This window comes from Oncorhynchus tshawytscha, linkage group LG14, assembly GCF_018296145.1.
Source record: "Oncorhynchus tshawytscha isolate Ot180627B linkage group LG14, Otsh_v2.0, whole genome shotgun sequence".
NCBI lineage: Eukaryota > Metazoa > Chordata > Actinopteri > Salmoniformes > Salmonidae > Oncorhynchus > Oncorhynchus tshawytscha.
The window spans coordinates 1740339-1755091 of NC_056442.1; the positions used below are offsets into that span (position 1 = coordinate 1740339).

A 14753-nucleotide genomic window follows, 5' to 3' on the forward strand; every position below is an offset into this window, starting at 1 on the left:
CACGTTGAAAGTCCTCACATTCATTGGATATTTCTGAATGGGGTGGCTCTAAGCAATGCGTTCCATATACACTGAGTGTACTAAGCATTAGGAACACCTTCCTAATATTGAGTTGAACCCCCTTTTGCCCTCAGAACAGACTCAATTCGTAAGGGAATGGACTCTACAAGGTGTCGAAAGCGTTCAACTAGGATGCTGGCCCATGTTGACTCCAGTGTTTCCCACAGTTGTGTGACATTTTCAAAAGCATTCAAAAATATTGCAGGGGTGATTTATGATGAACTGGGAGAGAGACCTCAATATAACGCAAAGAAAGCAAGTGGATGAGGTCCCGAATGGATCCAAACTGTCCAATAGGTGCGCGCGCAAACTGAACGAGGTTCAGAAGTCTTGAGGCAACCGGTACACACATACAGTGTAGCGTAGAGGAGATGCAACTTTATAGTCCCTTGTATTATGACAGCAACAAGTGGAGGCGGTGCGCTGGCGAGGTGAGTTATACCTACTGCGCTCATTCTATGTTCGGTCACTCTCCACTCGATACTGATTCGTGTGTTGGTTTGCATTTTATGAAGCAACGGTATAGCCGGACCATACTCTCATTCTGAAAACAAATCGGGAGAAAAAGACAAAGTAAGTAGTGCTATGGACAGTTGATTTATAAAAGATCGATATTATTTATAAAAGGTCGATATTATTGAAGATTAATATTTTTAGATATTTTTATACGTCTTTTTAGGTCATTCAAAAGTACATTCCTATTACTTTTTAGACTACAGAAATCATTAATTGAGTTGGATGGGAAATGAAGCTCGCAAGTTAACCATTTCATTGTTCGTGTGCATGTAACAATAAAACTTGAAATAAATGATACTACCTTCGGTTCTTCATCATCATCATTATCGCCACCACCAAATGATGACCATTAGACTATATTAACAGTGACACTAATAAAATAGTGCCTCTACCATGCATGTGACGATTCAGAATGAAAAATGAGAACGTACTTTCTCCACCTGAATGACCTCTTGCATTCTGAAAAGTGAGTCGCCTTGTTAAAACTGCTTATGTTTTGCTGCTTGCGGACCACTGGCAGCCTAATTGTACCTAAGGAAGTACTGTATGTCACGAGAAGGACACATCTAACATTTAGGATTCTGTGTCGCCCTGGGTTACAGAGACAAAGCCCCCTGTCCGCGGGTGATCATAGGCTATATACTGTTTAATTTTTTGTTTTCAGTCGGACATGAGGGCTAACTGGCTAAATCAAGCTGTGGTGTCTAGCTAATAATGTGGCGGTAGACCTGTGAGGGTTCATGGACTTCAAACAGGCAGACGGAGAGCAGGACATGTTGGCTGAATGCTATGGTTTCCCTTGAGCTTGTTGTGAGGTTATAGACCACCTTTGACATGAATGAATGCTGCGCAAACATTTGGAGAGTGCAAAAAGTCACTGTCTCAGGAATGTTGTCAGCAAATATTAATCACATGAAAGGGAATGTTGAGTCACAGTTTCTGTTTGGTCTATGCTGAAGTGTTCAATAGAAAACAAATCACAGGGAAAAATTCCTCAATGATTTCAATGATTCTGGGAACGTTCCTCAAGAGTTTTACAGTAGGCTTGTGCTGTGAATCTCCATGGTCCGGAATTGGGAGTAACCATCTGGAACTATCAGAGCAATCTATTATTACTAGGGTAATGTATCTGTTCTATTTATACTGTCAGGCATAAGGACTGGAGACTGGAGATAGTCTCTTTGCTTTCAGCACTGTAAGAAATAGGAGAACAGGCGCACACCATGCAGTACAGTATCAATCAAATTCAAAAAGACCACAATGTCGTGTAGTTATTTTTTAGCTTTGGAAAATTGGTGCTCAAATTGGATAAACAATGTTTCCCCTTAATGCATTATCAATACCTATTTTTAACAGATCAAAATAGTTTTTGTTTTGCAGAGTGTCATTGATGAAGGATTTTTTTTAAAGGATGCTTTTTCAATGTACTGTTTTTCAAAGCCTTTGTGCATCAAGAAATCAATAGATATGATTTCTACCAGATGGAATTACTGAAGATATAAGCACTGGCTTGTCTCACTACTACATCTCAAACACTGACTTGTCTCACTACTACATCTCAAACACTGGCTTGTATGACTCCTACATCTCAAACACTGGCTTGTCTCACTACTACATCTCAAACACTGGCTTGTCTCACTACTACATCTCAAACACTGGCTTGTCTCACTACTACATCTCAAACACTGGCTTGTCTCACTACTACACCTCAAACACTGGCTTGTCTCACTACTACATCTCAAACACTGACTTGTCTCACTACTACATCTCAAACACTGGCTTGTCTCACTACTACATCTCAAACACTGGCTTGTCTCACTACTACATCTCAAACACTGACTTGTCTCACTACTACATCTCACTACTACATCTCAAACACTGGCTTGCCTCACTACTACATCTCAAACACTGGCTTGTCTCACTACTACATCTCAAACACTGGCTTGCCTCACTACTACATCTCAAACACTGGCTTGTCTCACTACTACATCTCAAACACTGGCTTGTCTCACTACTACATCTCAAACACTGGCTTGCCTCACTACTACATCTCAAACACTGGCTTGTCTCACTACTACATCTCAAACACTGGCTTGCCTCACTACTACATCTCAAACACTGGCTTGTCTCACTACTACATCTCAAACACTGGCTTGTCTCACTACTACATCTCAAACACTGGCTTGTCTCACTACTACATCTCAAACACTGGCTTGTCTCACTACTACATCTCAAACACTGGCTTGTCTCACTACTACATCTCACTACTACAACTCAAACATGCTTTGTAATGTTCATCTACCCAGAACCTCACAGACTTACAACATTAAAAAAATTCCACTAAATGGATCATCAAAGAAATAGCCATGGCCTGTTTCTCTCTTTTATTCTCTCTTTTAATCTCTCTTTTAATCTCTCTCTCTTTCCCTCTCTTTCCCTCTCTCTCTCTCTGTCTCTCTCTCTCTCTCTCTCTTTCTCTCTTCTCTCTCTCTCTCTCTCTCTCTCTCTCTCTCTCTCTCTCTCTCTCTCTCTCTCTCTCAATTTCAGATTCCTTGCCTTCAGCGGACTGAGTGATAGGCTGTCCTGAAACTTGTGCTACAGTATGTCTGGATCAAAATGATATGCCCACTCCTTTCCTCTTCTGTCTAGTTGGAACCCATTTTTTGTATTCCTCCGGACTGTCCTTGGTCAAACTACAGTCACTTCACTGGACTCTAATGGATGGATATGGGGATGAAGATAGAGGGTTATTAATCTGGTACAGGATCAAATGATATGTATATGAGTAGCTGCTATGTACCATCAATAATCATTGAAACCTGTTCGGGAACCGCAGGGATAGTCAGGTCTTTTACCGGCTGGGCTAATGGGGCCTCCTCAGCCACATTGGCAAACCCTGTCCCCTTCTTCTTTCTGTGTCTCCACTTCCCCCGTGAGGACGTTGTGTCTCGTGGCGGCCCTCATGGTTGTCATGGTGACACCGTGCCCCAAGAGCTGCCACTGCTCGGAGAGGAACGGCGTGGTGGTGCAGTGCGTCTCCCGGAGCCTTGACCAGATCCCCCCGGACCTACCGGAAGACACCGTCACCCTCCTGCTCTCATCCAACCGGATCAGCCACATCCCCAACCAGGCCTTCAAGGACCTCCGCCGCCTCAAGGAGCTGGACCTGTCGCATAACCACATCGAGAGTATCGACGCAGGGGCCTTCCTGGGGGTCTCCGAGGGACTCCGCTCCCTGGACCTCTCCAACAACCAGCTCCGCAGCGTCCCCAAGGAGGCCTTCACCAAGCTGAGTGCCCGTATAAGACTCTCCAACAACCCCTGGCACTGTGAGTGTTCCCTCCAGGAGGTACTGAGGGAGCTGAGACTGGACCCTGAGACGGTCAACGAGGTGAGCTGCCACACCTCTGTCCAGGACGAGTACGCCGGCCGGCCCGTCATTCAGGTCCTGGACTCTGGCATCAACTTCTGTAACTTTCACCACAAGACCACCGACGTGGCCATGTTCGTGACCATGTTCTGCTGGTTCGCCATGGTGATCGCCTACGTCATCTACTACGTCAGGCACAACCAGGAGGACGCAAGGAGACACATGGAGTACCTCAAGTCTCTACCCAGCTCCTCCCAGACCAGCAAGGACTTTGACACAGCCAGCACTGTGCTCTAGCAGTGGTCTATGTGTGGTGTCAGTGACAGCGGTGGGGGTTCTTACGTGTCCATGGGATTGTTCACACAGTGGCAAACTTGCAAGGTGTATGTAACTATTTTGAATGTGAAGACGGGCCTCTGGACTGCACCTGCCCGTCTGCACGTGCCTGACCGGCTCGCAGTGGGCCTCGGGTTCGTCAGTGCAATCAACGTGCCCCATTTTGTGTCGACAGTTTATGAAGTCATGGGGTCAATACCTTTTGAGATTTCTGACTCAATTCCGACCTACTTTTTTGTCGACTGTTTTTATTGTATTTATTGTTTATTGGAAAGGAACATGACCTCTACTTCTCATCGTCATATGTTTTCCCAACAGTAGGATTTAATGAGAAATATATTGTATAAGTCTCTGTGAGTGTCTCCATATTGATTTGGTTGTTGTGATTGGTTGCAGTGCTATACAGTACTATTGATCTATTCATTATGATTGGCTGTTACACTGGACTGAATGTTCATCTTGTGTCTTCAAGTGCCTAGAAACAGTAAACAGTACCTCAACCAAGGCACTGTGAAAGCAAATGTCGAACTACAAAATCCCTTAAAAGCTAGAATCCTTACCCACTGGGCACAGATGTCATTTCATTGTCTAGTTTTGATCTAATTTTGGTTGAGTTGTCAACTAACGTCAATTCGATGTGAAATCAACAAAACATTTCACCATGTCACTGAAAAAAATACGACATTCCCTTACGTTGATGACTTTTTTCAAATCTAATCAGTTTCCCACATTGATTCAACATCATCACATAGATTTTTGATTTTAACGGATGGTGGAAACAACGTTGATTCAATCCATTTTTGCCCAGTGGGAGTTGTTAGATCCATTCTTTGACTTATAAATGAACGATACACACCCATTGATTCTTAAGGAATATAATGTAAAAATGCCTCATGAGCTTAGTTCAACTGTCGTACCCAATCAGAACCCCAGATATCTGTTTTTTTTGCTTCAATGTTTGCAAACAAGGTAAATGTAAACAAATACTGTATAGCTTTAAAACATGGTTAAAACTGTCATTTGTTTGATTATGTCCATAGCTATGTCTATGAATTTGACAGTGGTTTCATTTCTCCAGGCTTTTTACTAAACAGAGGGGTACCACTTTGTTATTGATTTAGCTGAAGATTCTAGCTTTAATATGTCATGTTAAATATTTTAGTTGTTGTCAAGGGTGTTATGAATCATTTACCATTACTCATTTTGGCAATCAATGTGATGCCACTTTCAGGACATAAATCTTTAAATACTCATATCGGATTTAGTTCCCAAACTGTCAAACACCCTTCTACAGACGTTGATCGATGCTGATGTTGTGTCAGAAAGTCTATGATGACCAACAGTTGGAAGTAGTCTATACTTCCTCAGTCGTGTATGTGTTCTGTATTGTTTTGTCTCTATTGGTTTGTATGTTTTGTCCCTTTAATGGTATGGGGTGTAGTTTATGTTTAGGAGAGAGAAACTAATGAAAGGAAAGTGAGAAAAGGAGACATTCTATTGTTTTATTGAGATTTGTGTTGAAACGGAGAAACGTTGACCATGAAATCTGTCTTTGTCTGTCGTTTATCCCCAGGGATATGTCTTGATTTTGTTGCGCTCGTCTCTGTTCTTAATTATTCTTAGCAAAATGGTTGTGAATCAAGCGCTGTAATTTTTATATCTGAAATTAAAAGGGCTCTAACTACTAGTAATCCTGTTTTATTTCCGTCAGAAACAGAAAGGTAGTCGTTTCTGAATACCTTGACTTTTTACTTTGCATATGGAAGAGAATTCCTACACCTCCTTTTTATGACTGAATTCATGATGAGGTTGTCCAATCTTCTTTCTCTCTTTCCGAGGACATGGTTGAGTGCACTTTATTGTGGTGTGTGGTTTCTATCGGTCTCATCTCTCTCTCTCTCTCTCTCTCTCACTCTTCTCTGTCTCTCTCTCATTTCATATGTGTCTGATAGCTCTTACGCTTGTATTATATTCATTTCTGCAACTGCAGTTTGCGCTGCTACTTTGCCTTCTCCCATTTCAGAGAAATCGTGTTATTATTCATAAGGCCTGTACCCCAAATGGCACTCTATACCGTATATAGTGCACTACTTTTGACCAGAGCCATAGGTCACTATATAGGGGATAGGGTGCCATTTTGGAGGCTGTGAAGGTATTCTAGGAAACAAGTGTGGTTTTAAAAATTAGATGTGGTGGAATGCCTCAAAAGGAAATCTCACTACTCTGACCCTATCTGACCTGCAGAGGCTAAACTAAAATCTGAAGTATGGCTTTATAATGAGATTTCCTATTTATTCCCACAGAACATACATCATTATGAATTATACAGCACATGCTGAACATGGAATACATTTTTCCCCCATGTATTATAGGAGCAAGACATGGAACAAAGAATAACTCAAACCCAAAATAGGTTAATCATCTCACTGATGCGATCCAAATCTGGATTAAATCTCACCCAACAAATGTTATTTATTGGTTTTACCCCAACAGTATATATAGGTCAAATGTATATCTGGTATAATCCTAATAGTATAATTAAATTCACTAGTGTACAAGACGTATGTTGTGGCATCGCTATTTATTGATCAATGATGTGCCATTTCACCAACATTCACTGATGTGATCTAAGTTATATTATAAATTGGGTGGTTTGAGTCCTGAATGCTGATTGGCTGACAGCCATGGTATATCCGCATTGCGTCATGCCTAAGAACAGCACTTCGCCGTGGTATATTGGCCATATACCACACCCCCTTATTGCTTAACTATAAATCTTGAGAGGATTCTCACCATCATATTGTATAACCTACTAGTTGTAGCCCAACAGTACAGAAACTTCAAACAGAGTTATGTATATCTTGTTTACTATTATCACTAAACGCACTAGAGAATACACAAAACATTCACAGCAAATCCTGTATGTTGAGGGACAATTATTTATTGATCAACGATGTAACATTTTACCAACATGATTGCTCTTGTCCCATCTTTGATATTCTATGTATATCTGAGCCGGTGTAAATCTCAGTTGGATTTTTATGTGAGAGATTCGACTGCAGACTCTTTGTGTTTCCCTGAATGAGAGTAGCGTTACCTAGGAAAGACATACTATTTATGGATGGATGTGGAATTGGAGTGCGTGCGCAGTAGGAAGCCTCCGCAGAGCGTCCCAAATGGGACCCTATTCCCTACATAGTACACTACTTTTGACCAGAGCCCTATGGCTCATTAGTTTATCATGTCAAACTCAGTGGCCTGGTGTCTGGTGCTTCCAAAGGGAAAGTATAACAGGCCAAATAATAGAAATATCAATAGATGGAGAGAAATGAAAGATTACCCTACATCAACATTCATTGTGGGTCAGTGAATTGGCGTAAATGACTCTGGCCAAAGCAATATAGACGTTTGTATTAATCATTTGGGGCATTTTAATCAATATTTGGTTTACATTTGACTTATCTGCATAATGTGGGATTTTAGCTAGACTTACACACATTGTGACTATGACTCAATGCAGAGTAGTAATTTATATTACTTACAAGATTCAAATAAGAACTTTAAGGGCAATCAATCCATTATTTCTGCATATGAAAGAAGTGGAAGTGCATACTTAAATTCTAGTCCTTATGGTAATTGTGACATTTCTTGAAAATGCAACTATTGTCTATGATGATAGCCCAATGGGAAATGATACCATTTGTCCATCTCCAAATCTAAAGGGCATTTTCTGAGGTCATTTTCCAAATGAGCTTTTCCAATGACACAATCAGAACTTAATAAAGGATCTTCTGTCTTCATATCCCATTAGACCAGACAATTAGTATAGCTAGAGTCTTATGAGCTGTCCTAATAGCTGCTTCAATTTGTCTCCTCAGTTTTCTCTATCTTTTCCACTCTTCCCCCTTGATCACAGAGCCAAGTAGTTTAAGAATGATAGGCCTATAGTGTGTGTATAATCAGGGTGCTATATAGTATACTTTCCCTACTATATAGTAGCACCATGTGTAGGTTATAACGCAGTTTCTGGAGGACGATACAGCTAATCCACAACAGGAACTTCCATATATGGGCATTGTCTTCCATATTGAAATGCAGCTTTAGAGCATACTTTCATATTGGAATGGGGTTTTGAGCAGGAACTCCATACATGGGCACCGACACCCATATTGGAATGTTGCCTATTAACAAAGAACTCCATATATGGACATAGAGCTGTGACCATGCCAATTTGCACACCTGCATCGAATCTTCATTATCCACAAGCCCACCTCAGTCACCTGAGTCGCCTTGCTTAATCAATCACCCTCATAGTATTTAAACGTAATCCATTGTCCTTCCTTTGTACATCTGCCTAACAAATCCTTCTGTGCTGCAAGGCCCTTGGGCAACAACTGTAAGACATGTACTGTTTGCCTTGGGAGGAATTTTCTGACACAGCTGTCCCAGAAACAATCAGGTCCCTGTCTGCTGGACAAGCGACCCTTACTGCGGCCCTTGCCTCGGCCACCACACATGCTAGGGGCAGATCTCCAGCCATCCTCAGACTGCTCCCACCTTATAACTCGTCACAGAGTGAAATTCATGTTTGAAATGTGTTCTCCCCCTCCATGGTGTGCCGACACGGTACAGCCCCTTCCTCCTCACGGCGTCCCTCCCTGACCTACCTCCACGGCGACCCCACCACACTGCTCCTTCCCTGCAGCCCCTCTTGCCTTCTGGCAGTTCCCTGCTTCTCCAGGTGAGCAATTCCGGCAGCCATGACCTGTACTCTTTGTCTGCCTGGATCATTTTGGAGGCAACTAACTTTTTAAACCTTTGTGAGTCTTAACTCATTCCACCAACATGGTAATCCATTGAAAGATACACCAAACTGGGGGACATGAACCCACAGTTATGAAGACAACCTCAGCGCAAGATGATGCTAAAGATGACAGAGTTAGCCCCAGAGGATAACCTGACAAAAGACTGCGGATATTCACCAGCTCCTGGATCAACTACCAGAAGAACTACCATACCTCCCTCTCCACATCAACCTTTCCCTGCACTAGCCAATCCAGCACAACCTTGGACCAGGGCCTTTCCCTGCACTGGCCAGTCCAGCACAACCTTGGACCAGGGCCTTTCCCTGCACTGGCCAGTCCAGCACAACCTTGGTCCATGTCCAAGGCCTTTCCTTGTGCTGGGTGGTCTGGCACAAATCCAGTCAACAACTGGGGGTTGACCCTACCATGTAGGGGGTTCAGCACAACCTTGGTCCAGGACCGGGGGTTTGCAGTTCACTTTTGCAGTGAAATTTGTTGTATCTGACCATTTCTGAAAGAAAAAAACTATCAAATTTTTATGGACCTGTAAACAGATCGTTTGAAAGCATTAAATGGCATTCACTTTTTGAAAACTACAGTGGATCTCCTTAAGAGTGGTAGCGTACACACTTTAATGCAAAATATCAGCTGTTGTCACGACTCCGACCGAAGGTGGCTCCCCTTCCCGTTCGGGTGGCGCTCGGCGCCGGCCTACTAGCTGCCACTGATTCTTTCCTCCCCCTCCTTATGTGTTTATTGGTTACACCTGTTTTGAGTTTGTTGTAATTAGTTGGGCTTTATTAGTCAGCCGGCCCGCCCATTTCTTTGTGCGGGATTAATTATTGTAACCTTTGTGTTATGTTCGTGGAGTTTGCTGGACAGTTTTCGTCCCCCGCGTTTGGGGCATTTGTTTTGAGCACCCAGTGTTTCGTGGGGTGGCTGTTGTTCACCGTGTGGGCATTAAAAGAGCACTATATTGAACTCTCTGTTTCCTGCGCCTGACTTCCCACTCACGACACCCAGAACGTTACAGCTGTGTTCATCTGTTAAATTCTGCTGTATGTTATAAACCGCTCACCCTGTTGGATGCATAGAGCAAAATTGTGAAATTATAATAGCCTAACTAATAGTCCCAGCTAAATGCATATGGTAATTTGGTGAATGGCAACACAATGCCACAGATGTCTCAAGTTTTGAGGGAGCACGCAATTGGCATGCTGACTGCAGGAATGTCCACCAGAGCTGTTGCCAGAGAATTGAATGTTAATTTGTCTACCATAAGCTGCCTCCAACGTTGTTTTAGAGAATTTGGCAGTACGTTCAATCGGCCTCACAACCGCAGACCACGTGTAACCACGCTACACCAGGACCTCCATATCCGGTTTTCTTCACCAGATCATCTGAGACCAGCCAACCGGACAGCTGATGAAACGGAGGAGTATTTCTGTCTGTAATAAAGCCCTTTTGTGGGGAAAAACGAATTCTGATTGGCTGGGCCTGGCTCCCCAGTGGGTGGGCCTATGGCCTCCCAGGCCCACACATGGCTGCGCCCCTGCCCAGTCATGTGAAATCCATAGGTTAGGGCCTAATTAATTGATTTTGATTGACTGATTTCCTTATAAATCATTAAAATTGTTGCACGTTGTGTTTATCTTTGTTGAGCATATAAATAACATATTGTATACGCTACAAATGTCACATTACAGTACTTCGACGTAGCATACAAACGTCAATGGAAAAGGTGAACCGTCTGTTCAACCGTTAAACTGTGCTTCGGATCGGATCGCATGGAGCAAAATAGGAATCCTTGAAATAGCTTATCTTTTTACTACTGTAACGTGGGTCCGATTAAATGAGAGAGGAAGAATGTTAGTCTGTCCCAACTTGTTGTAGGCCTGTAGGCTACCATCCGTCAGAAAAGGTGAGACATTTATTCTGCAATAAATAATAGGAAATATGTGTCTATTTCTATTTATTTTAGAATGCAGAGATAAATCCATTTTCACTTTTCTGACTATGGCAAAGGATTGCATATTGTTATTATATTTAGCTAGGCCTACATGTTTTTTGTTGGTTGTTATGAATAAGAGTGACATATATTTATTCCCGATTTGTAAAAGTCTACTACTACTACTACTAGAATACTTTTGCCATCTTGCAATGCAAGACTTCAACCAATAGAAACTGTGCTTATGCATGGTCTAAAGTTCACGGGAGGATAAGCATATAGTCATGTCAAGTTCAGTTTTTATAAATACAAACTTTGGGGTGAAAACTGTCACATGCATGTATGCTCCAAAAAATGATGAGGCCCCTAGTGAGTAGATTCGGGATGGAACTAAAAAAGTGACGAAAATAGCTCTACTAACATTTACAGAACCATCTAGAAGCCAGTGCAGTCAGGTGTGCTGATGGTGTAGTGATCGAGAGAGGAGAATGTCTTCAGACCACAGATTACATTTAGGGGATGCTTGAGAGGCTTGGGAACGATTGACATCACTCTCATTCTCGCTCTCTTTCTCTCTCTCTCTCTCTCTCTCTTTCTCTTTCTCTCTCCCTATCTCTCTCTGTCATGCATATACACAAACATTCACACATTTACACATTCAAAGTAATGTGTAAAATCCTCAACGTTCAAACGTTGATTACCATCATTATCAGAACCCAAGTTGCCCAGGAACCCACGTTCAAAACAACTGGGAACTCGGAAATCTCAGACTTCAGGGCGTTTCAAACAACTGGGAACTCGGAAATCTCAGACTTCAGGGCGTTCAAGACAACTGGGAACTAGGAAATCTCAGACTTCAGGGCGTTCAAGACAACTGGGAACTCTGAAAAAAATTTGCTCCGACTGGGAAAAATAGTTTGAATGGTCATCTAAGTTGGAATTCCAAGTCAGGAACTCTGGCCTCTTTCTAGAGCTCCAACTTTCCAACCTGAAGATCACTGACAGAGTTCCCAGTTGTCTTGAACACACCAATACATTATGTCTGGACCTGACGACTTGGACTGGTTCCCATGACTTTGACTATAGTTTATTAGGTCAATCTCAGTAGCACCTGACAGCCAAAGAGACAAACAAACCGCCTGTGTCTGTCAGAATCCTTAACCAGTGTTTTATTTCCGGGCTCGCTCTCAGATACGTTGTCCTACTAGCCCTGGAGGATACATGGAGGATGAAACATGGAGAAGGGAGAGAATAGACAATTATTAATGGAATATTATTAATTTGCCTGATATACCAGCGGTCGTTGAGGCTCTCACAGTCAGATGAATGGCCTGTCAGTAGTCTAACATGGGTGCTACAGCTGTGCCTGCCGGGGCTAAATCAGGGGCTAAATCAGGAGCAATGTTGGGATCTAATCAATATCTCAGCTCCAAGGACGGACGTTGTGGCTACATTCCAATTGGATAACTTGCTCCCTATCTTCCTTTCCTCTGACCTTGTCGAATTTCCCTCCTCGCTGATCTCAGAGGGCCTGGATAATGGCTGGGTAGAGTTTGCAACCCATTGTTTCACCTATCCGGTCTGATTTAGAGGAAAAAGGGTGAGTTATTTGATTATAATCCAGAGTTTGTGTCTAAATGGTGATGGTTCCCCCAACTGCTAGCAAAGCAAATGTCCTGCAACACCATAAAATGGGACTATGTGCCTAATGATATCTAACTAAGTTGATTTGGGCATCAGGCAGGCACACCAGAGTTGGGTTTGATGTTAGATGTGGACCCCTGAGGCAATGTTAAGCAGTACATGTGGACCCCACACACGTATAGGAACTGGTTGATAGAGGGAGGAAGACAGGAGGAGGGTTACGTGGTAAACGATAGACCGCTAATTCACAATGTTCCCTTGATGTTCTTGCCTGCAACAGATCTTAATTCAATCTAACCATCTGTTATGTGCATGTTTACCGCATGAACCACAACAACACACCAACGCCTGCTTGGCTTGATCTAATTAATTAGGTTATGTTCAGGCAAAGGAGAAACCTCTCTGTATATTTATGGAAATAAGCAATAGCCCGGCCCCCGAGAGAACATTGTCGTGTGTTTAGCTCTAATCATGAATCCTGAATAGCTGAGTTGATTGAATTAGACCTTTTGTGTTCTTGACACTTCCTGTTTTCATTCTACAAACGAAACACACACTTGTTACACTGCAACTGTGAGACTTTGGTTGACCATGCAGCTATTTGTGCGTGCTCAGACTCTCCACAACTTTGAGGTGTCTCGGCTAGAGACTGTCGCCCACATCAAGGCTCATATTGAGGCATTGGAGGGACTGTGTGTGTGTGTGTGTGTGTGTGTGTGTGTGTGTGTGTGTGTGTGCACATGCATTGGTCTGCATGCAACATATGTGTGCTTCCTAATGGCTAGGCCCTATACACTCTTAGAAAAAAGGGTTCCAAAAGGGTTCTTCGGCTGTCCCCATAGGAGAACCCTTTTTGGTTCCAGGTAAAAACCCTTTTTGGTTCCAAGTATAACTACCTCTGTGGAAAGGGTTCTACATGGAACCCAAAACAGTTCTACTTGGAACCAAAAAGGGTGTCTTCAAAGGGTTCTCCTATGGGGACAGCTGAAGAACCCTTTTAGGTTCTAGACAGCACTTTTTTCCTAAGAGTGTAGAACTGCATTGAGTATTTGTACAATACACCCCCACAAATTCACTGGTTAAATTGCGTGGGAGCAGAGCCATTACTCATGTATTTGAACTAGCATCTAAGGCTGCATTAGCCAGTGCATGGGAGTAAACAGCTACAAACAAGTTGCTATGGCTGCTATTAAAAGATACTGATGAAGCCAATGGGAACCTGTCTTCTTGGTCTATTAGCATCAATCCACTACCAAACCCCTTTCGTTACAACAGGTTGTAACAGGTTGTAGCTATAAAAGGGACGATTAGTTCCATTGCTCAGCTTCATGGCAGGTACAACGGCCCAATGACGGATACACACTGCTGTTTTACCATATTAGTCTCTCCTTATGGTATATTAGTCAAGGAGGCCCTGACCTGTCTATCCAAGCCCACAGTAAAAGGTTCTAAGTAGAGAGATGCTTAAAGCCTCAGATTATTGATTAAACGGACAAAGACGTCAGTGGAACACTAAGGCAAATGACTCAATCAATTACTGAATCAATGACTGTATAAGAACTACAGTAAGTACCCCCTGCTGAACCAAGTACCCCCTGCTGAACCAAGTACCCCCTGCTGAACCAAGTATCCCCTGCTGAACCAAGTAGGTAAACTGGACAGATGATTAGGATATCAACATGCCGTTTGCTTTGTTCCTGGTGTAACCACGGAGAAGAGCGTTTGGTTGAGCATGTGATGAATGACATCCCTTGGTCTCTGCCCACTCACTCCCCCACATACGTTCTCTCTCACCTACGAGCAATGACCTTGGTGGAAATAAACACAGGCAACAGGAAGCAAACCTACTTCCTAGTCAACACCAGGCACCCTACAGAGCAGTGGGTTTACACTTTACTGGTAGACTGTAATGCTATATTCCGGTGGGCAAGGCTACAGTTACATGCTAAATCCAATACCCAAAAAGCACATACAGGATTATAAATGGTTCAGGGCACAAATGTGTCGAAAACAACTGGAGTCTACCTGTTTTAATGCATTGTGAGGTCTGGTGTCAGACTGACAAGGCATGCCT

The 14753-nt window shown here is 42.8% G+C and overlaps 1 protein-coding gene across 1 annotated transcript; it reads left to right on the forward strand.

Annotated features, from left to right (window-relative positions):
- The first annotated feature begins 543 nt into the window (after positions 1-543).
- On the forward strand, positions 544-4960 carry LOC112236873 (leucine-rich repeat-containing protein 3-like). The gene is made up of 2 exons (XM_024405486.2): positions 544-633; positions 3124-4960. Exon 2 carries the CDS (start codon positions 3443-3445, stop codon positions 4241-4243), a length of 801 nt encoding a protein of 266 aa, XP_024261254.2. The 5' UTR covers positions 544-633; positions 3124-3442; the 3' UTR covers positions 4244-4960.
- Positions 4961-14753: the final 9793 nt, after the last annotated feature.